The following is a 21,302-nucleotide window of genomic DNA, read 5'->3' on the forward strand; positions in this document are numbered from 1 at the left end:
TAAAATGTAGGTTCCTGGGTCTCATGTCAGACTACAAAGTCAGATTACTTGGGGGCAAGAAACCAGAACTCCTTATTTTGACAAGTTTATTTATTTTTCATTCGTTTATTTATTTTTTGAGACAGGATCCCACTGTAGCTAGCCCTGGCTGACCTAGAATTCCCTGTAAACTAGGCTGGACTTGAATTTACTCTATAAGCCAGGCTAGGCTCAAACTCAGCCTCTCCCTCCAAGTATGGGAATTAAAAGTGTGCAACACCAAGCCAAGTTGTTATTGCTGTTTTAATATATACAATGCTTCATGAGTTTATGTGTTGTTCTTGTATAGGAGCTATGCCAATCTTTTCTTTATCATTCTAATTTTAGTATTTATGCTGCTGAGGCAAGCATTTCTGACCTGCTTAGGATGTACACTTGAGTTTGAAGAAAATATCTGAAGCACTTTTAGTAGGAGAAGGAAAGATAATCTGAAAGTTACTACCAGTAAAATGGGGTTTTTGTTTGTTTGTTTGTTTTGTCAAAAGAACAGCCCAGTGTGGTATTAGACATTTGTAATTACAGACTTGGAAGAGTGAGCAGAAGGATTGCTGTAGGTTGAAGACCAGCCTGGCTTACATAGCAAGACCCTGTCTCAAAAAAAAAAAAAAAAAGACCAACCAGTGGTTCAGTTGGTAGAGTGCTTACCTAGCATACAAGAAGCACTGAGCTCAATCCGTAGCACTGCATAAACTGGGTGTGGTGGTGCACATATAGGGTCAGAAGTTCAATATCAGCCTGAGTGAGCTACATGAAACCCTGCCTCAAAAACGGGAAAGTAGAGAAAAGTAGCTAAAATGGGAAAAGTAAAATTGAGATCATATCAGAACAGAGAAAGCATCCTCACTGTAATAAAGTATCCATTGAGTACAGCATGATCACTGTAATAGAGTATCCATCAAGTACAGAATCCTCACTGTATCACTGTAATATAGTACAGCATCCCCACTGTAATAAGTCCATTGAGTACAGCATCCTCACTTTATCATTGTAATAGAGTACAGTATCCTTACTATAATAAAGTATCCATGGAGTAAAGCATGATCACTGTAATAGAGTTCAGCATCCCCACTGTAATAAGAGTATCCATTGAGTACAGCATCCTCACTTTATCATTGTAATAGAGTACAGTATCCTCACGGTAATAAAGTATCCATTGAGTAAAGCATGATCACTGTAATAGAGTTCAGCATCCCCACTGTAATAGAGTATCCATTGAGTACAGCATAATCTCTGTAATAGAGTACAGTATCCTCACTGTAATAGAATACAGACGACTGGGCTGGTGGTCCCTATAGACGGATTTTTTTCCTGTCCCAACGCCTGTTTCCAAATAATCACTCTAGAGGCTTAATACTATTTATAAAGGCTCAGCTGATGGCTGAGGCTTATTACTAATCTACATTCTACCACATGACTCGTGTCTTTACCTGTCCTCCAGCATGTCCTGCTCCTCCTGCAGCTGGTTGGTGTCTTCCCAACTCTGCCCTCCTTCTTCCCATCATTCTCTGTTTGGCCTTCCAGCCTAACTTCCTGCTCAGCTACTAGCCTGTCAGCTTTTTATTAACCAATGAGAGTAATACATATAATACATATTCACAGTATATAGGATTATTCCACAGCAGGTGCCTGCCTTTAATCCCAGCACTCAGGAGGCAGGGGCAGGCAGGTCTCTGAGTTCAAGGCCAGCCTGATCCAAGACAGCTAGGGCTACTTAGAGAAACCCTGCCCCAGGGGGTAGAGTGCAGGTGGGGTACAGCATCCTCATGTAATGCAGTAAAGCATACTTACTATTCAAAAATGAGGCTGTTCATCTTTCTATCACTTGAATTACATAACATACAAATTTAAAACTGGTGGTACTTTTGCATTTCATTGTTTCTGAGAATTGGTTTGTATATCCTGTTACTTCATTGCTCAGCATTTCTGGGAAGACATGCTGACATGAATAATGTAAAATTGAAATAGGGACAAGTTAAAACATGTCTTGGGTAACAAAACAGAAGAGAAAAGCCATTTAACAGACAGAGCTTTACAATATGCCTAGAGGTAACTGGGCTTTTGGGAATTTACAGATCTCATCCTAAGGAACAGACAAATAAACCCAGGCATTCACTCACATTAACCACCTTTTTTAAATTGTTTGTTTGTTTGTTGTTTTTGAGGCAGGACTATGTAGCTCTGCCAGCCTAGGTGTTTCTTATAAGTTGAAATACAACTGTATTGAAAAAGTAAATAGGAAAATCTGATATTTGCTGATGCACAGAAACAATCAATATATGTTTTGGTAGTACATTTAGGTGTATGAGCATTTGGTTTCTTGCATAATTTCTAAACATTCTAGAAGGCAGCACTGTTAAGTTCTATTTCAACTGGGAGTAGACATGCTTATAATTGTTGCATTTTACAGAAAGTTGATGCTGCTGAGTTGCTGCGTCTGTACCTTAACTATGACCTTTTAGAAGAAGCTGTCGATTTGGTCTCCGAATACGTGGATGCTGTATTAGGGAAAGGACATCAGTACTTTGGAATTGAGGTAGATGCATATGAATGTTTTCTTTTGATTGTGTATTACCACACTAAGTAATAAGTAAGGAAATCTTTAAAATAAATCGCATATAAAGTATATATTTAGTGATATAGTGAAATATTGATACTCCAAGGATCTCTAGTTTCTTTATTTTTTTTTTAAAGATTTATTTTTAGCCAGGCATGGTAGTATACACCTTTAATCCTAGAACTCGGGAGGCAGAGGCAGGGGGATCTCTGTGAGTTCGAGGCCAGCCTGATCTACAGAATTCCGGGACATCCAGGACTGTTACACAGAGAAACTCTGTCTCAAAAAATAAAAAAATAAATCAATATACTTTTATTTTTAATTGTGTGTGCGCCACATGCCTGTGGGTGCCTGGGGAGGCCAGAGAGGTATTGGGTTCTCTGGAACTAGAGTCACAAGCAATTGTGAGCTGCCTGATACGGATGCTGGGACTCGAATTTGGGTCCTCTAGAAGAATAATGTGCACTCTTTCTTTTTTGGCTTTTTTGAGATAGGGTTTCCCTATTATGTAGCTCTGATTGTCCTAGAACTATTGTAGACCAGATGAGTGATGGCATAAAGTGTTAATATATTAACTCAATTGAAAGAAAAGGGAGGAATTCCGGTATGTGTGTGTTTATATTCATGTAATTCCTTTTTTAAAAATTACATTTACTTATTGTGTGTGCATACACACATATGCCACAGTGCACATGGAGGTCCGGGAACAACTTGGGGCATTCATTTCTTTCTTTCCACCATGTGATCCAGGAATTGAAGTCAGTAACTTAGGCTTGGTGGCAAGTGCCACTGCCATCTCACCAGCCCCACACAATTTCTTAATGGGGGTTGGGAGAGGTTAAAGTGTTTCATGTAGAGTCCTGCAAAAGCAACTACCTAGAAGATACGGTGTCATGTTAATAATAGACATTTTCTTTCAGTTCCCACTGTCTGCAACAGCCCCAATGGTATGGCTCCCATACTCCTCTATTGATCAGCTTCTCCAGGCTCTTGGAGAAAACAGTGCCAACAGTCACAACATTATAGTAAGTAAACCCTTGAGTTGTCTTCAACAAAGCTCTGCTGGCAGGCCTACCCTGGGACATGATTATCGTTTCTCTGGGAGAGGGAGGACAAAAGCCATTTTTGCCCATAATGTGCTGTAGCCCATCCTTTTATAAATAACAAGTCTAAGCAACCATTTCAAAAGTCTTAAGAATTATGTAGGCTGCAGTTACACAGAGACAATGACCTACATTTCTTTCTTAAACAGTAGTTAGCAGGGCAGCTCTACAGGATGGATAGTACTTGAATACAGTATTATTACTGTATTCAATTCAATTATCAGTAAGTATCCTGAGTGACCTCTGTAAACAGTAATGTGTTCTGGAACTCATACTAGCTACAACTTACCCTAAAAAGTAAATACATAAAATAAAATAGTAGTATTTGCTTCCTCAATGTTATAAAGATGACTTTTTTGTTTACTAAAGTGTCTTCCCAATCCTTTCAACCAGAACTCACAAAATATGGTTGTAAACTACTTATTACAGTAGCACACACCTATAGTCCTAGCTACTGGAGCTGAGGCAAGAAATCAGTTCCTTGATCGTACGAGTTTAGGGTCAGCCTGGTGTGTAGGAAAACGGCATCTTTGCAAAAATGAGTAAAAGACTGATTCTGAGTATGAGCTCCTTGTTTTCTTTTTGTTGCCCTCCCCTTTTGGTTTGGATGTGGTAGGTGTATGCCCTAGCTGCTCTCAAACTCATGATTTTCTAGCCTTGGCTTCCCAAGTGCTGAGTTATAGGCCTGTGCCACCATACCTAGACCTAAACTGGCTTTTGTTTGTTGGGGAAGGGGGTGTTGGTTTGGTTTGGTTTTTCTTGTGACAGGGTTTCTCTGTGTAGCTCTCTGCCCTGGAACTTGCTCTGACCAGGCTGGCCTCGAACTCGCAGAGATCCACCTGCCTCTGCCTCCCAAGTGCTTGGATTAAAAGTGTGTGCCACCACTAACTGACTTAAACTGTTTTTAAAGTGTTTAAAGTATTGATTAAGCAGAAAAATGAGATAGCCCTGAAAATTAGTTACTGTCAGATCTATCAATTTAAAATAAAGACAATATTTGTCCTGCATTTTACTAAGGAGCTAATAATGAATTAGTTAAATCAGATGTAATGTCTCATTCTGGGAAAAGAGGTAGTAATTCTTTCATAAAAATAATCCCAGGTAGTAATTCTTTCATAAAAATAATCCCAGCACTCGGGAGGCAGAGACAGGTGTATCTCTGTGAGTTTGAGGCCAGCCTGGTAGATCTACTTAATGAGATCCTGTCTCAAAAAGGGAAAAAAAATAAAATTAAATACTGGTGTGGTCTGTTGTGGTAGAACACAGCGGTAGGATATAGTGAAGAAGAGGCAGGAGGATCATGCATTTGAAGTCACATTTTCATAAGCAAGACATTGTGGTGCACAACTTTCATCCCAGGGGGGTGTCTCTGGGCCTGGTCTTCATAGTGAGATCCAGGCCAACCAGGGCTATGTACCAAGACCTTGTCTCAAAACAACAACAGAACTAACTGGTGCACTAGCACTTGAGAGGAGAAAGCGGGATACACAAGGAGACCTTGTCTCATAAATGAGTGGATACATGCATATACATAGACATGGAAACCGCATACAAACATCCATGTGGTGTAACTGAATAAATTCATTACAAAACCAGGATTGATGACATATAACAAGGAAGGACCAGTTCTGACTGTAGAATCACAGACTTCTGCGCTGAATACAAAGTAAATGAAGCAGAGCGGCTAACTTCTAATAGTTAGACTCTGATTGGAAAAGTCAGAGTGATTCAGTCTCCACTCTCAAGCTAGTCTTTCTTTTCCCTTACAGCTGTCCCAGAAAATTCTTGACAAACTAGAAGAGTACCAGCAGAAAGTTGACAAGGCAACACGGGATTTATTATACCGTCGGGACTTGTGATCTGGACAGCTACTCAGCCTTTGTAACCGATTGGTGCCTCTTAGGGCCTAAGACTACTCCACAGAAACCCTGTGCTCACGGCCAGTCTTTTAACTGTTAGTGACGTGTATGGCACTCGGTCTGCATTCTGCACAAGATAGAAGAGCTGGGGAGTCAGGACCGACCGTGCCTGCTGCTGGTGCTACCGCGGTTTCTGGTTTTCAAACTTCCTCTCCAACGGCTGCTTTTGTATATGATTCTCAAGCTTTTTCAGAGTTTATATTTTTTTAAACTACCGAAGACATCCTTTATCTGCAAATGAATACTCACCTTCCCTTTCCATAACACCTAATGGTTGTTGGCTTGTTATAACTGGTCACCAAATAGTCACTGCATATCTTTTAATTTTTCTTCTTTTTTTGTATTTCAGTGGGATTGTTTTGGTCCAGAATTAACATGTATTTTCTGTATTGCAAACAAAGGCTAGTGGTTTTTCATACTCTTTTCATTATTTATTGTAGAGTTTTTCATACGACCATCAATAAAGTATTAAGTAATTTGCCTAGATTAAGTATAAATTATGACCAGCTTTTTAAGGAAAATATATTTTGAGTCTGGCTCTAAGGCTAAAGTTGAGTAAATGTCAGAAAAAAAAATTAATGTCCATCATCTATAAAAGAAACAGATTGTCATTTTCAAAATGTATTAATTTATGTGATTTATAATAATCAAGCTGGACTTGATCATACAGTTAGTCTGATAATATATTGGACCAAAATAGAATATTACTGGTCAGAATCGGAAGCATTCATGCATACAAACTACAAACTTTGGGAAAGGTAAAAAATAATAATAATAAAAATGTCCTTTGATTTTATTCTGTATATTAAGATTTATCTTTGAAGGAAACAGTCTCTATCCTGTTGGTGTGAATGGATACCCTTTGACTTTAGGGTTGTTCATAAGCCTTTAGAATTTGTGCTGTCAGCAACCCATTTGTGTGACATAGTTTTTAGCTCTACAATGCTTACTATGAGGTGTCGGGATTGGCCCGTCCCCTCCCAGCTTTCTAAGCTTGTGGCTTTCCACCACAAAGGCGTTGACCCATCTATGTGCACGTACTCAACCATGATCCATCTAATCATAGTCTGAAAAATAGCAAACCCAGTTGCGGCCATGTCTGAAGAGCACCAAGTGGGAGGATGCTGATGCTGCTTCAGGATCCTTTGGGTTGGGTTGCTGATCCGAGCTGTGGCTTCCATAGAGCAGTTCACACAGCACTGACCAGCTTGTCCTAGGCTATTGGTCCTTGTCCAAGCCAGTCCAGCTCTTCCTTCTCTGGACTTCTGTCTGCCTCTCTCACTTCAGTCTGCATGCCATTCGGGCCTGTGTTTGTATTTACTGCACCTGTGGTATTTGAACAGTCCACAGTAATACGGCCATTTCCTATTTTTTCCTACTCTAGGATTTTTCTGTCACAAAGTTATTATTTAAAGGGTCCCCTGAGGGTCTAGAGAGATGGCTCTGTGGTTGAGCAGGCTGGCCACTCTCCCAAAGGACCCAAATTTGATTCCTGTGTTGGGCAGCTCACAACCACCTGTAACACCAGCTCCAGGGGATCTGACACCCTCATCTGAACTCCACTGACACCTGCACATTCACATGTAAACTTATAATTAAAAATAATAAAAATTAGTGTAGCTCAGTGATAGAGCATTTGCTTAGCAGGCCCAAGGCCCTCACTCCCCAGCACTTTACTGGAATGGCTGTAACAAATGTCCTTTTGTTAATATTGGATTTGGTAGACCTAGGTGCCAAGCCCTGTGTTTGCTCCCCAACTCCACAAAGGGAGAAGGAAAAAGATAGATCACTGAATTTTCATATGATAATTGTTACCAAGTATATTAATGTCATTATTGTAACTTTGCAAAATTTGCTTTACAAAGCTATTTTAGTATTTTCCCCCTTTCCCAGCCCTTCTCACTGAGTCCTAGATGTTTAAGAACTCCTGGGGTCGGGGGAGCTGGAGAGACAGCTCAGTGGTTTAACAGCACTGGCTGCTCTTCCAAAGGAGCCGGGTTCAATTCCCAGCACCCACCTGGCAGTTCACAACTGTCTGGAACTCCAGTTCCAGGGGATCTGATATCCTCACACAGACATCTATGTAGACAAAACCCCAATGAACATTAAATAAATAAATCTGTTAAAAAAAAAACTTGGGGTCTGCTGGTCAAAGTAGCACACACCTTTAATCCTAGCACTCACACTCAGGAGGCAGAGACAGGCAGATCTCTCTGAGTCTGAGGCCAGCCTGGTCTACATAGTTCTAGGATAGCCCATGGCTATATAAAGAGATCCTGTCTCAAAAAAAAAAAGGACCCTTGAGGTCAGTTGTCACCTGTTCAGTACCTGCCCTTGTCTCTTATTCTGACTCCCTGTAGTTAGCTACTCAGTACTTCTCAAAGTCCTGGCTACACTGTTTCTTAAAACTTTACTAAACATGTAGGGGTAAGCAAATGTCAAAAAAACAAAATCACAGGTTTGGAGAGATGGCTCAGCTGTTAAGGGTGTTTCCTGCTCTTCCAAGGGACTAGAGTTTAATTCCCAGCACCATCAACCTCAACAACCAGCTCTTAACTCCAGCTCTAAGGGATCTAAAGCCATCTGGTTTCCTGAAGCACCCGTGCACAGAGGACAGAGGCAGAGACAGGCAGGTTTCTGTTCCAGGACAGCCAATGCTACATAGTGAGACTGTCTCAAACAACAAAAAACTAACGAATGTACCTTAAAGATCCTTTTTTCCATTTTCCCCAACATAGGGTTTCACATATCCCAGGCCGGCCTTGAACTCACTGTAGCCAAAGATGATCTTGAATTTCTGATCTCTTTCCTCTCTGCCTCTGAAGTGCTAGGATTAGTTATAAATCACTTATGCAGTGTTGGGATCTAACCCAGGTCTCTGTGTGTACCTGTCAAGCACTCTACCAATTGAGCTGTATCCCAAGCTCCAACCCCAGCTTGAAGACATTAATTGGCTCTTTGAGATTATAAAGTCGAGTAACACTTCATTATATAAAACATGTTCTGTGGCTGCAGAGTTATGTCAGTAAAGTACAAGCTTGAGGACGCGAGTCCAGTCCCTCAGAACCCAGGTTTGTAACAGCTGGGCATGGTCATGTATGCTTACAGTCCCCATGCTGGAGAACAGAGACCAGGATCCCTGGGGTGCTGGCCAGCCAGGCTAGCCTACTTGGTAAGATCCAGGCCAGGAGAGATTCTAACAACAACAAAAGACAGCTCCTGCAGATGACACCTGAGGTGGACCTCTGGCCTCCACATACACATACACCCACACACAGAGGAACACACACACATACATAGACAAAAGTATGTATTGTTTGAGCTGAGCCAATACTAATTTTTAGTGACAGGGAGGGACCCAGCAAGATGGCTCAGTGGGAAAAGGTGCTTTGTGCCAAGCATGGTGACCTGAGTTTGGTCCCCAGATCTACATGGTGGAAGAAGAGAACCAACTCCTGCAAATTGTCCTCTGACCTCCACACACTGGGCACATACACAACACACAAAAGTAAATTTAAAAGAATTTTTAAACAATGAAAAGCAATTTGCTTGTTTCAAAGTTGTTTGCCTTGTGCATGTGAAAGCCCAGGATACTTTTTTGTTGTTGTTGTTGTTTTTTGTTTTTGTTTTTTTCCAGACAGGATTTCTCTGTGTGGCTGTTCTGGAACTTGCTCTGTAGACAGGTTGGCCTTGAACTCACAGAGATCCACCTGACTCTGCCACCCGAGTGCTGGAATTAAAGGCGTGCACCGTTACCAGGCTTCCAGGATACTTTCTTATGCCAGGTGCTTGTATCTCATTCTCCCAGTTTCCTTTCAAGTCAGGTAACTTCGTTTCAGATTGGTGATATGGAATGTTAAACTTGAGTGACTCCATTTTGGTTTGGTATGTCAGGCCTAGTACAGGAGCTAAACCCAAACCAACTGACTCCTGTAAATCCTGTTGAGCAGAACAAAAGCTTAATACCTGAGTACAGTAATCTCCAGTACAGCAAAACTGGGCTGGGGGAGGCAGAGTGGCATCGGGCAGATAAGCAGAATCCCCCGCCCCAACTAGTTCTCAGCCTATTGCAAACACTAACACTCCTCTCAAATGAATATGGACGGGATTTAGATTTAAATAGCAAAAAGAGGCCGGGCGTGGTGGCGCACGCCTTTAATCCCAGCACTCGGGAGGCAGCGGCAGGCGGATCTCTGTGAGTTCGAGGCCAGCCTGGTCTCCAAAGCGAGTTCCAGGAAAGGCGCAAAGCTACACAGAGAAAGCCTGTCTTGAAAAAACAAAAAAACAAACAAACAAACAAAAAAAAAATAGCAAAAAGAAAAGTTTGTCCATGAACACAGTGTAGATAAGAGAATCAAGGTAACTTACTTCAATCTGATACATTTTCCATTAGCACACAGTTTACATTCTAGAAATTTCTGGTTTTAAATGTATATTTATGAGTGTTTTGCCTGAATGTATGTTTGTTCACTATGTGTGTCCCTGGTGGCCATGGGGCCAGAACAGGGCATGGAACTCCTGGGACTGGAGTTATGGATTGTTGGTGAGCCACTGTGTGTGTGCTAGGAATCAGACCTGGGTCCTCTGCAAGAGCTTTTTACCACTGAGCCATCTCTCCAGCCCCATCACAGAAACTTCTAAAGTTTTCTTTTATCTACCCTATCCTTCCCAATCATAGTACCTAAAACCATAGACGCTCCTGTATTACTGAGTTCTTCACACATACCTGAAAATTAGAGACGAGTATAAATAACTCATCATTAACCTTTCATTGTGTCTACTCAGAACTCCATATATAAAAAGCTAGTTTATTGTTCAAATGACCTATGGACTGAATATAAGTATTTCTTTCAATAAACCAGGCTTCATGGTTTAAATGTACTTCCATAAAACATGTAAAGTCAAATAATGTGGTATTATAAATAATCTGCTCTTTGTCCTTGGTTCCTGGCATAGAACTTGAAAAACCTTTGGAATTTCCTGAGCTATGGGAATTTGCTTAATAAGGTGAGTCTTGGTAAGTTCCTAACTAGCTTCCAAAATGGAGCTGCTCACCAGAAGACAACCACAAGATTAGAGGGCTGGAAATGTGAACCAGCCCAACTTCCCAATAGGAATGAGTTCTGGGGCCATTCTTGTGGCCAGCTATTTGACCAATCATGCCTTTGAAATCAAGACCCTTAAAAAATATATTAACAGCCGGGCAGTGGTGGCGCACGCCTTTAATCCCAGCACTCGGGAGGCAGAGCCAGGCGGATCTCTGTGAGTTCGAGGCCAGCCTGGTCTACCAAGTGAGTTCCAGGAAAAGGCGCAAAGCTACACAGAGAAACCCTGTCTCGAAAAACCAAAAAAAAAAAATATATATATATATATATATATATATATATATTAACAAATGGAGCTTCCCACGTGGTAAACTGGGAGACTGACAGACACACTGGCTACTGAGGGAGGCTGAATGGAAGCCATCATCTCCCCCCCCCCCCCCCCCCCCCCCCCCCCCCCCCCCCCCGTCTGTCCAACCCATCCTATTTACTATCCTTAGAATAACACCGTAGCAGTAACAAGTACAGAACTTTTCGGAGCTCCACAACTGGTTCTAGTGATAGCCAATCAAGTGCAGGTGTTCCTGAAATCTGACCCCTAAACCTATGGAGTCTGGTGCTAATTCCAGGTGGCTAGAATTGAGTAGTACCAAAGAATAGCCACTTTGATGCAAAACAATAAATAATTACACTTAGCTGAATCAATACAGCCATGAAATTTCACCCTACCCAACTGAACTGGCTTTTCTGTGGACTGCCCATCTTTGCTGGTGAATTCCAAAAGGCAAAGCTCTTAAATAGGTTCAGGAAGCTTACCTCTCAAAACTACCAAATAGTAAAGACCACCTAACCAAGAGAGTATGACTAAACATATTTGAAAATATGTTTGTTTAAAGACAATACAGGGATGAGAAATGGGTCAGTAGTTAAGAGCATGTAACATGCATGTCAACATGCAGCTGGGCATGTTGACACATGTTTAGACTCTGGGGACACATGCAGGTAGACCTCTGCATTTGAGGCCAGCCTGGTCTATCTACAAAGTGAGGTACAGGACAGCCAGGACTACACAAAGAAACCCTGTCTCAAACAAGCATGTACTGCTCTTGCAAGGACCTTAATTTGGTTCCTAGAACCCACAACAGGTGACTAACAACTATCTATAATTCCAAAATCTGATGCCTCTGGACTCCAAGGGCACTTGCACGCACACATTCGCACACACTCACACACACACACACATTTGTTTTTTTCTTTTAGACAAGGAGAGTCTCTCTGTATTCCCAGATGGCCTTAAACTTGCTTAGACCAGGCTGACCTTGAACTCTAGTGATCCACCTGTCTCTGTCTCCCAAGGTAATACATTTTTTAAGAAAAGATTTCCACTATGCAGTTATCATATTTTATTGCCATTCTTCCCAAGAAATAAATCAAAAAATTAACTTCAAAATAGCTTTTTCTTTGTTAATTTTCTTATGTTAATTTTTTCCACAAATTATAGGAGTACAAATCTCAGGACACTTTAATTATCCATATTCTTCATCCATAGGTAAAAGGAAAATAATCTTGTTAACTTATTTCAAGTTTGTATATATTTATTCACTCGTCTATTCAAGTTTGTGTATTTTATGAAATTTGCTGAATGCCTCTCATGTTCCAGAAAGTATGCTTGATAAACACAGGAAACAAATGAATTTTAAAAAATCAAGTCATTGTTCTTATGGATTTTGCATTTGACAACTAATTAGCAGGTGCACCCAAAATTCAGATATTTACCCTATAAGGTTATGAAAATCAAATACAATTTTACATTCAAAGTAACTAGCTAGTAACACATCGTCACAGCAAATAATAAATGTTAGTTATTTTTAGTGTGCTTGGGTAGGAACCTAGCTAGCCTCTGTGGTTATAAAAATGTATTCCACCAGTTATTTCTTAAAGAGAGAGATGGGTATCCACACTACTGTCAATTGCCAAAGGGGGCCTTGACAGTGAGGCACAGAGATATTCAATGTTCAGAAAGGTCTTGTCTGCACTGAGCCTTAGGGAAGTGAATTTTGTCATGTGATACAGTAATGATTGCAACTACACCAAAGGGTAGATTTAAGGTAAGAGAGATGGATGGGAAGTAGACTCAAAGACCATCTTCAGAAAGGATAAGGGTCTGAGTATTGATAGAGGAGGGACCACAATCTTATGATTCAAGTTAAGACTTTCATTGACCTGAAAGACTTCTACTTAACAGATCAAAAATTTAGTAGGCTTCCTATTTCACTTGTGGGAAAACCATGATTCATGTAGGTCTATGGCGAATGTCATAAACCTCCACAGACTCAGTTTTCTGATTGTAGTCTGTGTTGTTACCATATCCACATCTATCACGCCTCTGTTGAGTGTCTCCTTTTGGCCCCTGCCACCCTAGGATCCATTTTAATTCTTTAGCTTTTCAAATGAGTCACTGTATCGCCACTGTAATGTCTGGCCTACAACCGAGAAGCTCTTCAGTGAGGCTGGGGCCTTTGAAAATCTATGTATTTCTCAACATACTGATGAAAGGTATGGCTTTTCAACTTTGCTAGTGTAAGGAGGGTTTTAAAAAGTTTTATTTTATGTGTGTGTTTCACCTGCCTGTATATATGTGCACCACATGCGTACTTGGTGCCAGAGGCCAAAGGCGGGGCAACAGGTCCCCCAGGAACTTGGAGTTACAGACAATTGTGAGCCACCATGTGGGTACTGGGAATTGAACCTGGAAGGTCCTCTGGAAGGTCAGCCAATGCTCTTAACCACTGAGCCAATCTCTCTAGCCCTGGGTTTTGTTGTTTCTGTTTTGAAACAGGGTCTTACTATGTAGCCATGGCTGTACTAGAACTCAGAGGTCTGCCTGCCTCTGCCTCCCAAGTGCTTTGACATCCAGCCTATTATTCCGTATCTTTAATACCCATTCCCAGATTTCTGCTTGTACTATTATTTTACTAGTTTATTGTTATTATTATTGTTATCTTTAAGACATTATCTCTGCTGGGCGGTGGTGGCGCATGCCTTTGATCCCAGCACTAGAGAGGCAGAAACAGGTGAATCTCTGTGAGTTCGAGGCCAGCCTGGTCCACAGAGCAAGATCCAGGACAGGCACCAAAATTACACAAAGAAACCCTGTCTCGAAAACCAAGAAAAAAAAAAAAAAAAAAAGACAATATCTCACTCTGTAAGTGGAGGATGATCTGGTATGATGTATACCTGGCTGGACTCACTTTTAGTGATCCTCCTGCCTCAGTCTCCACTGAGATAACAGACATGAACCATAACTGGTTCTGCTAGTATTCGAACACTTCAGTAGCTCTCCTGTAACACAGTGCGCCACGTTATAGACTACATTTATACCTCACCTTATAGGCCTGCTGTTATAGGTCTAGAAGCAACCAGGGATGGTAGGCGTGAGTCCTGGAGAAATCAGCATTATCTTGCTTGGCAACTGTCTCTGAGGACATTCATGGCTCAGGATGTCACCTGCCTCTAGGGATGGGAAGGTCATTTCTGCAGGCAAACAAGACCCAGAATTTAAAGAGCTCTACTTCCCCAGTCTCCTCAAGGTTTTTCCTCTAGCCACAAGCAGAGGATTTGGAAGTAGGGCAGAAAGAAGTGTTTACGGAAGATACATAAAGCAGGATGAGGTGAGATTTCTGTATCCCATACGAATAGTTTGGCCATTTTCAAGGTCCAGTCATTTTCCCTACTAACCACATCGTATTTGCGTTTTAAGAGTCTACAGAGGTATAAAACACCCAGCATCGTAACTATTGTTTAATCCTATACCCCAAAAAGCCACAATAATCAAAGGAACCTCGCAGAAGGGTGAAACGCATCTTTATCTTCCTCAATGACAAACAGCTAAAAACAGCCACAAGATGGCGGACAAAGCGCTAAAGAAAACACCCGGCTAACAGCGCATGGGCGAAACCCAATCTCCTTGAGGAAGTCGCGCAAAACGCGGGCCCTTCCGCATTGGCTCGACGTCCCGTCATTTCCCTCTGCCATTGGCTACCGGGTCCTTCTCAAAGTCAAAACAGCCAATCGCCTTCTCTCTGCACAAGGCCCACCCCCTCCATGCATGGGGCGGAGCGTCCGTCAAGGCGCCCGGGCTCAGCGCGCATGCGCCAGCGCAGCGCACCGTGCCGGTTAGAAGCGGATCTCCTCGGGAGGCGGTGCCGTGGCCCATGAATATTGATTACGCACCGGGGCCCCGTGCGCCCGCCCCTCTGGACTGCCGACGCTCGCAGCTCGCGCTCGGGCTCGCGATGGGGAAGAAGTCCCGGGCGGTACCCGGCCGCAGGCCTATCCTGCAGCTTTCTCCACCAGGTCCCCGGAGCAGCACTCCGGGCCGGGATCCCGACCCCGACCCGGATCCCGAGGCTGACTCGACAGCGGCGACCAACCAGTCAGCCCCGGCGGCTGCGACGGCGGCGGCGGCGGCGACCGCGACGTCGCCCGCGGTGCCTGCCGCCGCTGCCCCAGAGGACTCGCCTTCGGAAGGTAAGGGCGCGCGAGGTGCCCCTGCCTTTATTTGGGACGTCCGAAACTCGAGCACGGGGCTTGCGGCCTAGGCCTCCCAGGTGCCTCCTCGGACCCTGTGAGGAAGAGTAACCCTGGCGGGCGAGGTACGCCTCGGCTGCCTGAGACCTGGAGTCCGCGGGACAGCGGCCCTGGACTCGGCGGCGGAAGGCCCTGCGGGGACTCATCGGAGGCGCCATTGCGGGTGCAGGGGTCGTCCCCCCCTCCCCCGAGCCAGTGCAATCCACCGAGGCCTGGCACCCCAGGTGACCCCCTACCATCTTGATAATGCAGAGTGGAGGGCAATTTCCACGTGCGAGCCTTGAAGTGGTTGAGCCTTCTCTGCATGTCACACTTGGTTTCGGTTTTGTTGAAATTGAGACGGCCACTTTTTAGATGTGAACAAACCCTGTTTTTCTTTATGCCACACAAAGCATCGGTACCCAGACCTGTAGGAAAGTAGCAAAACCTGTGGGTTTCTCTGTAACTGTATTTGGGTTAAGAGTAACAATTACTACGTGGGGTAGATGCCGGAGAAGCTGGACCATCATGAATTGTTAAGAAATCACGTTAATAGGAAGAACGTAATGTGTGGAAAACTGCCGATTTATTTATGCATTTTAATTGTTAAGTATTACAGGTGCCATTTTCATATAATGTTCACATTATTACTGTCGATGTCATTAAATGAATGGAAAATTCTACATCAGCTTGTTTTTCATCCTCCTGATTTGGACCAGTGATACACACGGGTTTTATAAGTTGATGAAATCCAGGCCTGGAAGGTCAAATTTTGATTGCCTCTCGTGTTTTCTCTGGTCCACCGACTCATTGCCGTTTCCTTTTGTTCATTTCAAATACAGATGAACAGGAAGTGGTGGTGGAGGTTCCCAAAGTTGTTCAGAATCCTCCCAAACCAGTCATGACCACCAGACCCACTGCCGTCAAGGCAACAGGTATAGGTTTGTGTTGTTCTTTTACCTCTATCCTAAAATATCTTTTATTAAGTTAAAATTGAGTGTGTGCCTGGATTGTCTGTTGGATGGGTAAGTGTTGCTAATTTGCTGTTGCTTATAAAAACTATGTATCGGGGCTGGAGAGATAGCTCAGTGGTTATGAGCACTGGCTGTTTTTCCAGAGGTCCTAAGTTCAATTCCCAGCAATCACATGGTGGATCACAACCATCTGTAATAAGATCTGGCACCCTCTTCTGGTCTGCAACTGTATACAAAATAAATAAATTCAAAACAAAACAAAACAAAAAAACTATGTATCAGTGGTAGAGTATTTATTTCCCTGGCAGATGCAAGGCTCTGGACTCTGGGCTCATCTTACAAAAATAGATTAACAAAAATCACTTTAAAAAGGCTTTCTGTGTGCACACTCTAAGTAATGTGAAGGCTTATTTATTTTCAGTTTATTTATTTACTGCTATACCACAAATCCATTTGTCTGTGTGCGCACATGAGATTGCATGCTTCCAAAGCTGTACCACCTAACATTTATTTTTTAAGTCATAGTGTCTCAAGTGAACTTGAACCTTAACTCTTGAGCTAGACTGGCTGGACAAAGACCTCCTCCTCCCCCAGTTTACCTGTCTGTACCACTCCATTTCACCCCCAGCACTTTGGTTACAGATGAGCACCTCATAATCGGCCAAAACTGATCTGAATGCAAGTCCTTAAGCATTTTACAAGCTGCGCCATCTCCCCACTATTTTTTTTTTTTTTTTTTTTTGGCCCTGTGGTGTTCTTTAGGGGCACCAACTATGCCTTATTTTTCATTTTTGACCCTTGATTGAGTGATTGATTTGGTCATTTTGTTGTTGTTGTTTTCCAGACAGTGATTCATGGTCCAGTCTGGCCTAGAACCTCTGTATAGCTGAGACTGGCCTTTAGCTATTGATAACTTCTGCCTTTACCTCCCAGAGTGCTATGATTACAGGTGTGCTCCACCCCACCCCTCTCATTTAACACACTGCCTTGGTTGGTACCAATCAAATATTTGAGAAGCTGAAAATTCCTCTTGAAGTATCTCCCACCCTATACAATTTGCCAGTCCCACTCTGCTGGAATATTTGCAACAATGGTAATCTTGGCAAACCTGAGTTCAAATCATCAGTCTACCTTTCACTCTTAAGACTTCAGGACAGTTATTGGGCTGAAACTTTCACAGCTATAAAATGATCTACTATAGTCCTAAGTTGCTTGGAGTATTAAATTTTACATATATATCTTATTAAATGGTGTGTGTTTGTGTGTGTGTGAGAGAGAGAGAGAGAATTCAGACATACGGTTCGTCGTAGCTTTGCGCCTTTCCTGGAACTCACTCTGTAGCCCAGGCTGGCCTCAAACTCAGAGAGTTGCCTCTGCCTCTGCCTCCCGAGTGCTGGGATTAAAGGCGTGCGCCACCGCCGCCCGGCAAGATGCTTTAATTTTTTGAGACAGAGCTACCATTTATAGCTCAGACTGGCCTAGAAGTCACTAGTAGTCCATCCTTGACCCCAAAGTTCAGTCCTTCTTTAGCTCGCAGGTGCTGGAATAACAGACGTATGTAACACCTAACTTGAGTAGATATTTAATCACCAAGTTTTGTTACTCTGAGAGAGTGATCCATGGTATATTTTAGGGGAGGATGTCAAGTATGTGTAGATTGACTTTATTATCTTGAAGGATTTGGTGGGGGTAGAAACAGTCATTGGGTAGTTCTGGCTGTGGTCATTTTGTTGTTGTGGACTATATAGCAAGTTCCAGGCTTTGAACCAAGTGCTATGATTAAAGACGTGTGCCACCAGGCCTGACCCTTTGAGGAATATGATGTAATTTATATCTGTGGTGGCTTAACATTGTTCTTTGTGATTTGAGTATTTTTTAATAATCTTTTAATTTTGAAAATTTCACACATGAATACATTGTGTTTACATTATTTGCACACCTCACTCTTCCCCTTTTTTGTGTATTATTTTTGAGACTAAGATCTCACTATACAGCCTTAGTTGTCCAAGAACTCCTTATGTAGACCAGGCTGTCCTAGAACTTGTAGAGATCAGCTGGCCCTTGCCTCCTGAGTGCTGGGATTGAAGACGTGTCTTCGTGCCTGGCTTTTATCATCATGTCTCAGTTTCCTTTGTGCTGAGAATACATGTTTGTGCCACCATGCCCAGCACGGGTGTGTGTGTGTGTGTGTGTGTGTGTGTGTGTGTGTGTGTGTGTGTGTGTGTGTGTGTGTGATTAGAATGGAATCCAGGGTCTTGTACATGCTGAGTACGTACATATTTTTCAACTGTAGTAATCATAGTCCTAATTTAGTGATTATTCTGATTTTGAAATTAGGTTCCAATTTATAAATAAATAAAATATTAACTCTTTTATTAAAGAACCATGTGATTGGGGCTGGAGAGATGGCTGGGAGATTAAAAACATTGGCTGCTCTTTTGGATTTGGGTTTGATTCCCAGCACATACATAGTGTCTTACAATTGTCTGAAACTCCAGTTCTAGGGCATACAATGCCTTCTGGCTTCTGGGAGAGCACCAGGCATGCCAAATGCCAAATATGTACATGTAGACAAAATAACTGTGCACACGCTAAAATAATAAAAAAAAAATTAAAAAAAACAAACACATGATTTGGCTGGGGATGTCACTTAGCAAAGGCCTGAGGACCAGAGTTGGCATTCTCAAAACCTTGGTGAAAATTGGGTGGGTGTAGGCCTGCCTGTAATGCCAGTGAGGAGTTGGAATCCTTAGAACAAGCTGGATAGCCAGACTAGCTAGAACAGCCCGCTCCAGGTTTAAGAAGAGACCCCGCTTTATGTGCATGTGTATCCAAATATACATGTATGCATACCACACCTAATCAATAAAAAGGAGAACTATGTAGTCTTTTTTTAAAGTGCTATTAACTGCTAATACATCTCTCCAGCCCTTGTGTATTTTCTTAGATACTTCATAGAATGTATTGGTGTTGCTGTTACTGATGTTTTCCTTTTTATTTCTAGGAGGTCTGTGCTTACTTGGTGCTTATGCTGACAGTGATGATGAGGAGAGTGATGTTTCTGAAAAAACAGCACAATCCAAAGAGGCAAATGGAAACCAGTCAGCTGACATTGATAGTACACTGGCCAACTTCCTCGCGGTTAGTGATGCTTTTGTTTGTGTGTTTGCTTGTTTTGAAATAGTATTTTTGTTGACCTGGAACTATGTAGACCAGGCTGGTCTTGAACTTGCACTTATCTTCCTACTTCTGCCTACTAGGATTTCAGGTATAAGCACCATACCCTGTCATTTATTGCTGTTTTTATTCTATAGGAGATAGATGCCATAACTGCACCTCAACCTGCAGCTTCTGTGGTAGTTTCTGCCCCACCTCCAACTCCACCTCGACCAGAACCAAAGGAAACAGCAACACCTGCCCTTTCTTCCACCTCATCAAATGGAACAGACTCAGCCCAGACACCAGGGTGGCATTATGATACCCAGTGTTCACTGTCAGGAGGTAAGTGTGGACCCTGTTTCAAGAAGACTTCAAAGTAATCCTCATTGGTATGTAAGACATTGGCCTGCATAAATGTGAAGCCAGATGCTTTACTTCTGGAGAGTTCTGGCCTTTAAGTATTTGGAAGCTAGTAGATAGGATGATGGTCTTTACCAGTAGCCAGTTGTACCAGATGAGTGATAAAAGCCATTGTTGAGGATTCGGAATACATTTTTTTTTAATAAATAATTTATCTGTACTTTATGTGCATTGGTGTTTTGCCTGCATGTATGTCTGTGTTGATGGTGTTGGATCCCCTGGAACAGGAGTTAGAGACAGTTGTGAGCTGCCATGTTGGTGCTAGGAATTGAACTCAGGACCTGCTGTGGGATGTTCTGTATGGCAAATGTGTTGCTAATTAGTCAATAAATAAAACACTGATTGGCCATTGACTAGGCAGGAAGTGTAGGCGGGACAAGGAGGAGAATAAAGCTGGGAAGTGGAAGGCTGAGTCAGAGAGACACTGCCAGCTGCCACCACGATGAAAAACAGCATGTGAAGATGCTGGTGAGCCACGAGCTACGTGGCAAGGTATAGATTTATAGAAATGGATTAATTTAAGCTGTAAGAACAGTTAGTAAGAAGCCTGCCACGGCCATACAGTTTGTAACCAATATAAGTCTCTGTGTTTACTTGGTCGGGTCTGAGCGGTTGTGGGACTGGCAGGTGAGAGAGATTTGTCCTGACTGTGGGCCAGGCAGGAAAAATTTAGCTACAAGGACCTCTGGAAGAGCAACCAGTGCTTTTAACCTCTGAACCATCTCTCCAGTCCCCAGAAGACATTTTTTGAGTATCAGACAATTTTTATTTTTATTTATTTATTTTTTAAAGATTTTATTTATTATGTATATAGTGTTCTGCCTGCATATATGCCTGCAGGCCAGAAGAGGGCACCAGATCTCATTACAGATGGTTGTGAGCCATGTGGTTGCTGGGAATTGAACTCAGGACCTCTGGAAGAGCAGCCAGTGCTCTTAACCTCTGAGCCATCTCTCCAGCCCTCTCCAGTTCTTTTTATCATGAAGGGTGTTGGATTTTGTCAAAGGCTTTACTGCATCTAATGAGATGATCATGTAGTTTTTGTCTTTCAGTTTGTTTATATGGTGGATTACATTTATCGATTTATGTTGAACCATCCCTGCATCTCTAGGATGAAGCCTTCTTGATCATGGTGGATCATCTTTTTTATGTGTTCTTGGATTAAGTTAGGGGTATGGCAATGTAGAGGGATTTTTCCTTAGTGGTATATGTTAGAGATGTTGTTAAAACTCTGCAACACAGATTTGAGAACCCTGTGTTGTTACGGTTTAACAGCTGGCTTAGGATAGAAGTAGGAATATATATATAATATTACATAATATAATATATACTTGAAATATGTTTTGTTTTCTTGTAGTTGGAATTGAGATGGGAGATTGGCAGGAAGTCTGGGATGAGAACACAGGTTGCTATTATTATTGGAACACACAAACAAATGAAGTGACTTGGGAGTTACCCCAGTATCTTGCCACACAGGTGCAGGGATTACAGCATTACCAGCCCAGGTAAGGCTAGACCTG

At 42.4% G+C, this 21,302-nt stretch overlaps 2 protein-coding genes and 1 non-coding gene across 6 annotated transcripts in view; 2 read left to right on the forward strand and 1 right to left on the reverse strand.

Annotated features, from left to right (window-relative positions):
• Nup160 (nucleoporin 160) overlaps window positions 1-6,411 on the forward strand; it is a 61,360-nt gene extending 54,949 nt beyond the window's left edge. For 2 of the 3 annotated variants that reach the window (XM_052724345.1, XM_052724348.1), the window contains 3 exons: window positions 2,447-2,572; window positions 3,514-3,618; window positions 5,466-6,411. In XM_052724345.1, coding sequence (XP_052580305.1) covers window positions 2,447-2,572; window positions 3,514-3,618; window positions 5,466-5,555 — 321 coding nt within the window. In that variant the 3' untranslated portion in view covers window positions 5,556-6,411. Of the gene's footprint in view, window positions 1-2,446; window positions 2,573-3,513; window positions 3,619-5,465 lie in introns of those variants that run through there. The other variant, XR_008215049.1, reaches the window with a different exon arrangement.
• LOC128102823 (U6 spliceosomal RNA) lies at window positions 284-390 on the reverse strand. Its single transcript, XR_008215568.1, has one exon. It is a non-coding gene; the product is annotated as a U6 spliceosomal RNA (small nuclear RNA).
• An 8,410-nt stretch (window positions 6,412-14,821) lies between the features above and the next one.
• Window positions 14,822-21,302, forward strand: part of Fnbp4 (formin binding protein 4) — a 31,037-nt gene continuing 24,556 nt past the window's right edge. The window contains exons 1-5 of one of the 2 annotated variants that reach the window (XM_052723407.1): window positions 14,822-15,190; window positions 16,072-16,170; window positions 19,208-19,344; window positions 19,518-19,704; window positions 21,140-21,287. In XM_052723407.1, coding sequence (XP_052579367.1) covers window positions 14,875-15,190; window positions 16,072-16,170; window positions 19,208-19,344; window positions 19,518-19,704; window positions 21,140-21,287 — 887 coding nt within the window. In that variant the 5' untranslated portion in view covers window positions 14,822-14,874. The remainder of the gene's footprint in view (window positions 15,191-16,071; window positions 16,171-19,207; window positions 19,345-19,517; window positions 19,705-21,139; window positions 21,288-21,302) is intronic. The other variant, XM_052723408.1, reaches the window with a different exon arrangement.

The sequence above is a fragment of the Peromyscus californicus genome, unplaced genomic scaffold, assembly GCF_007827085.1.
Source record: "Peromyscus californicus insignis strain IS unplaced genomic scaffold, ASM782708v3 Scaffold_7__1_contigs__length_154581171, whole genome shotgun sequence".
Classification (NCBI taxonomy): domain Eukaryota; kingdom Metazoa; phylum Chordata; class Mammalia; order Rodentia; family Cricetidae; genus Peromyscus; species Peromyscus californicus.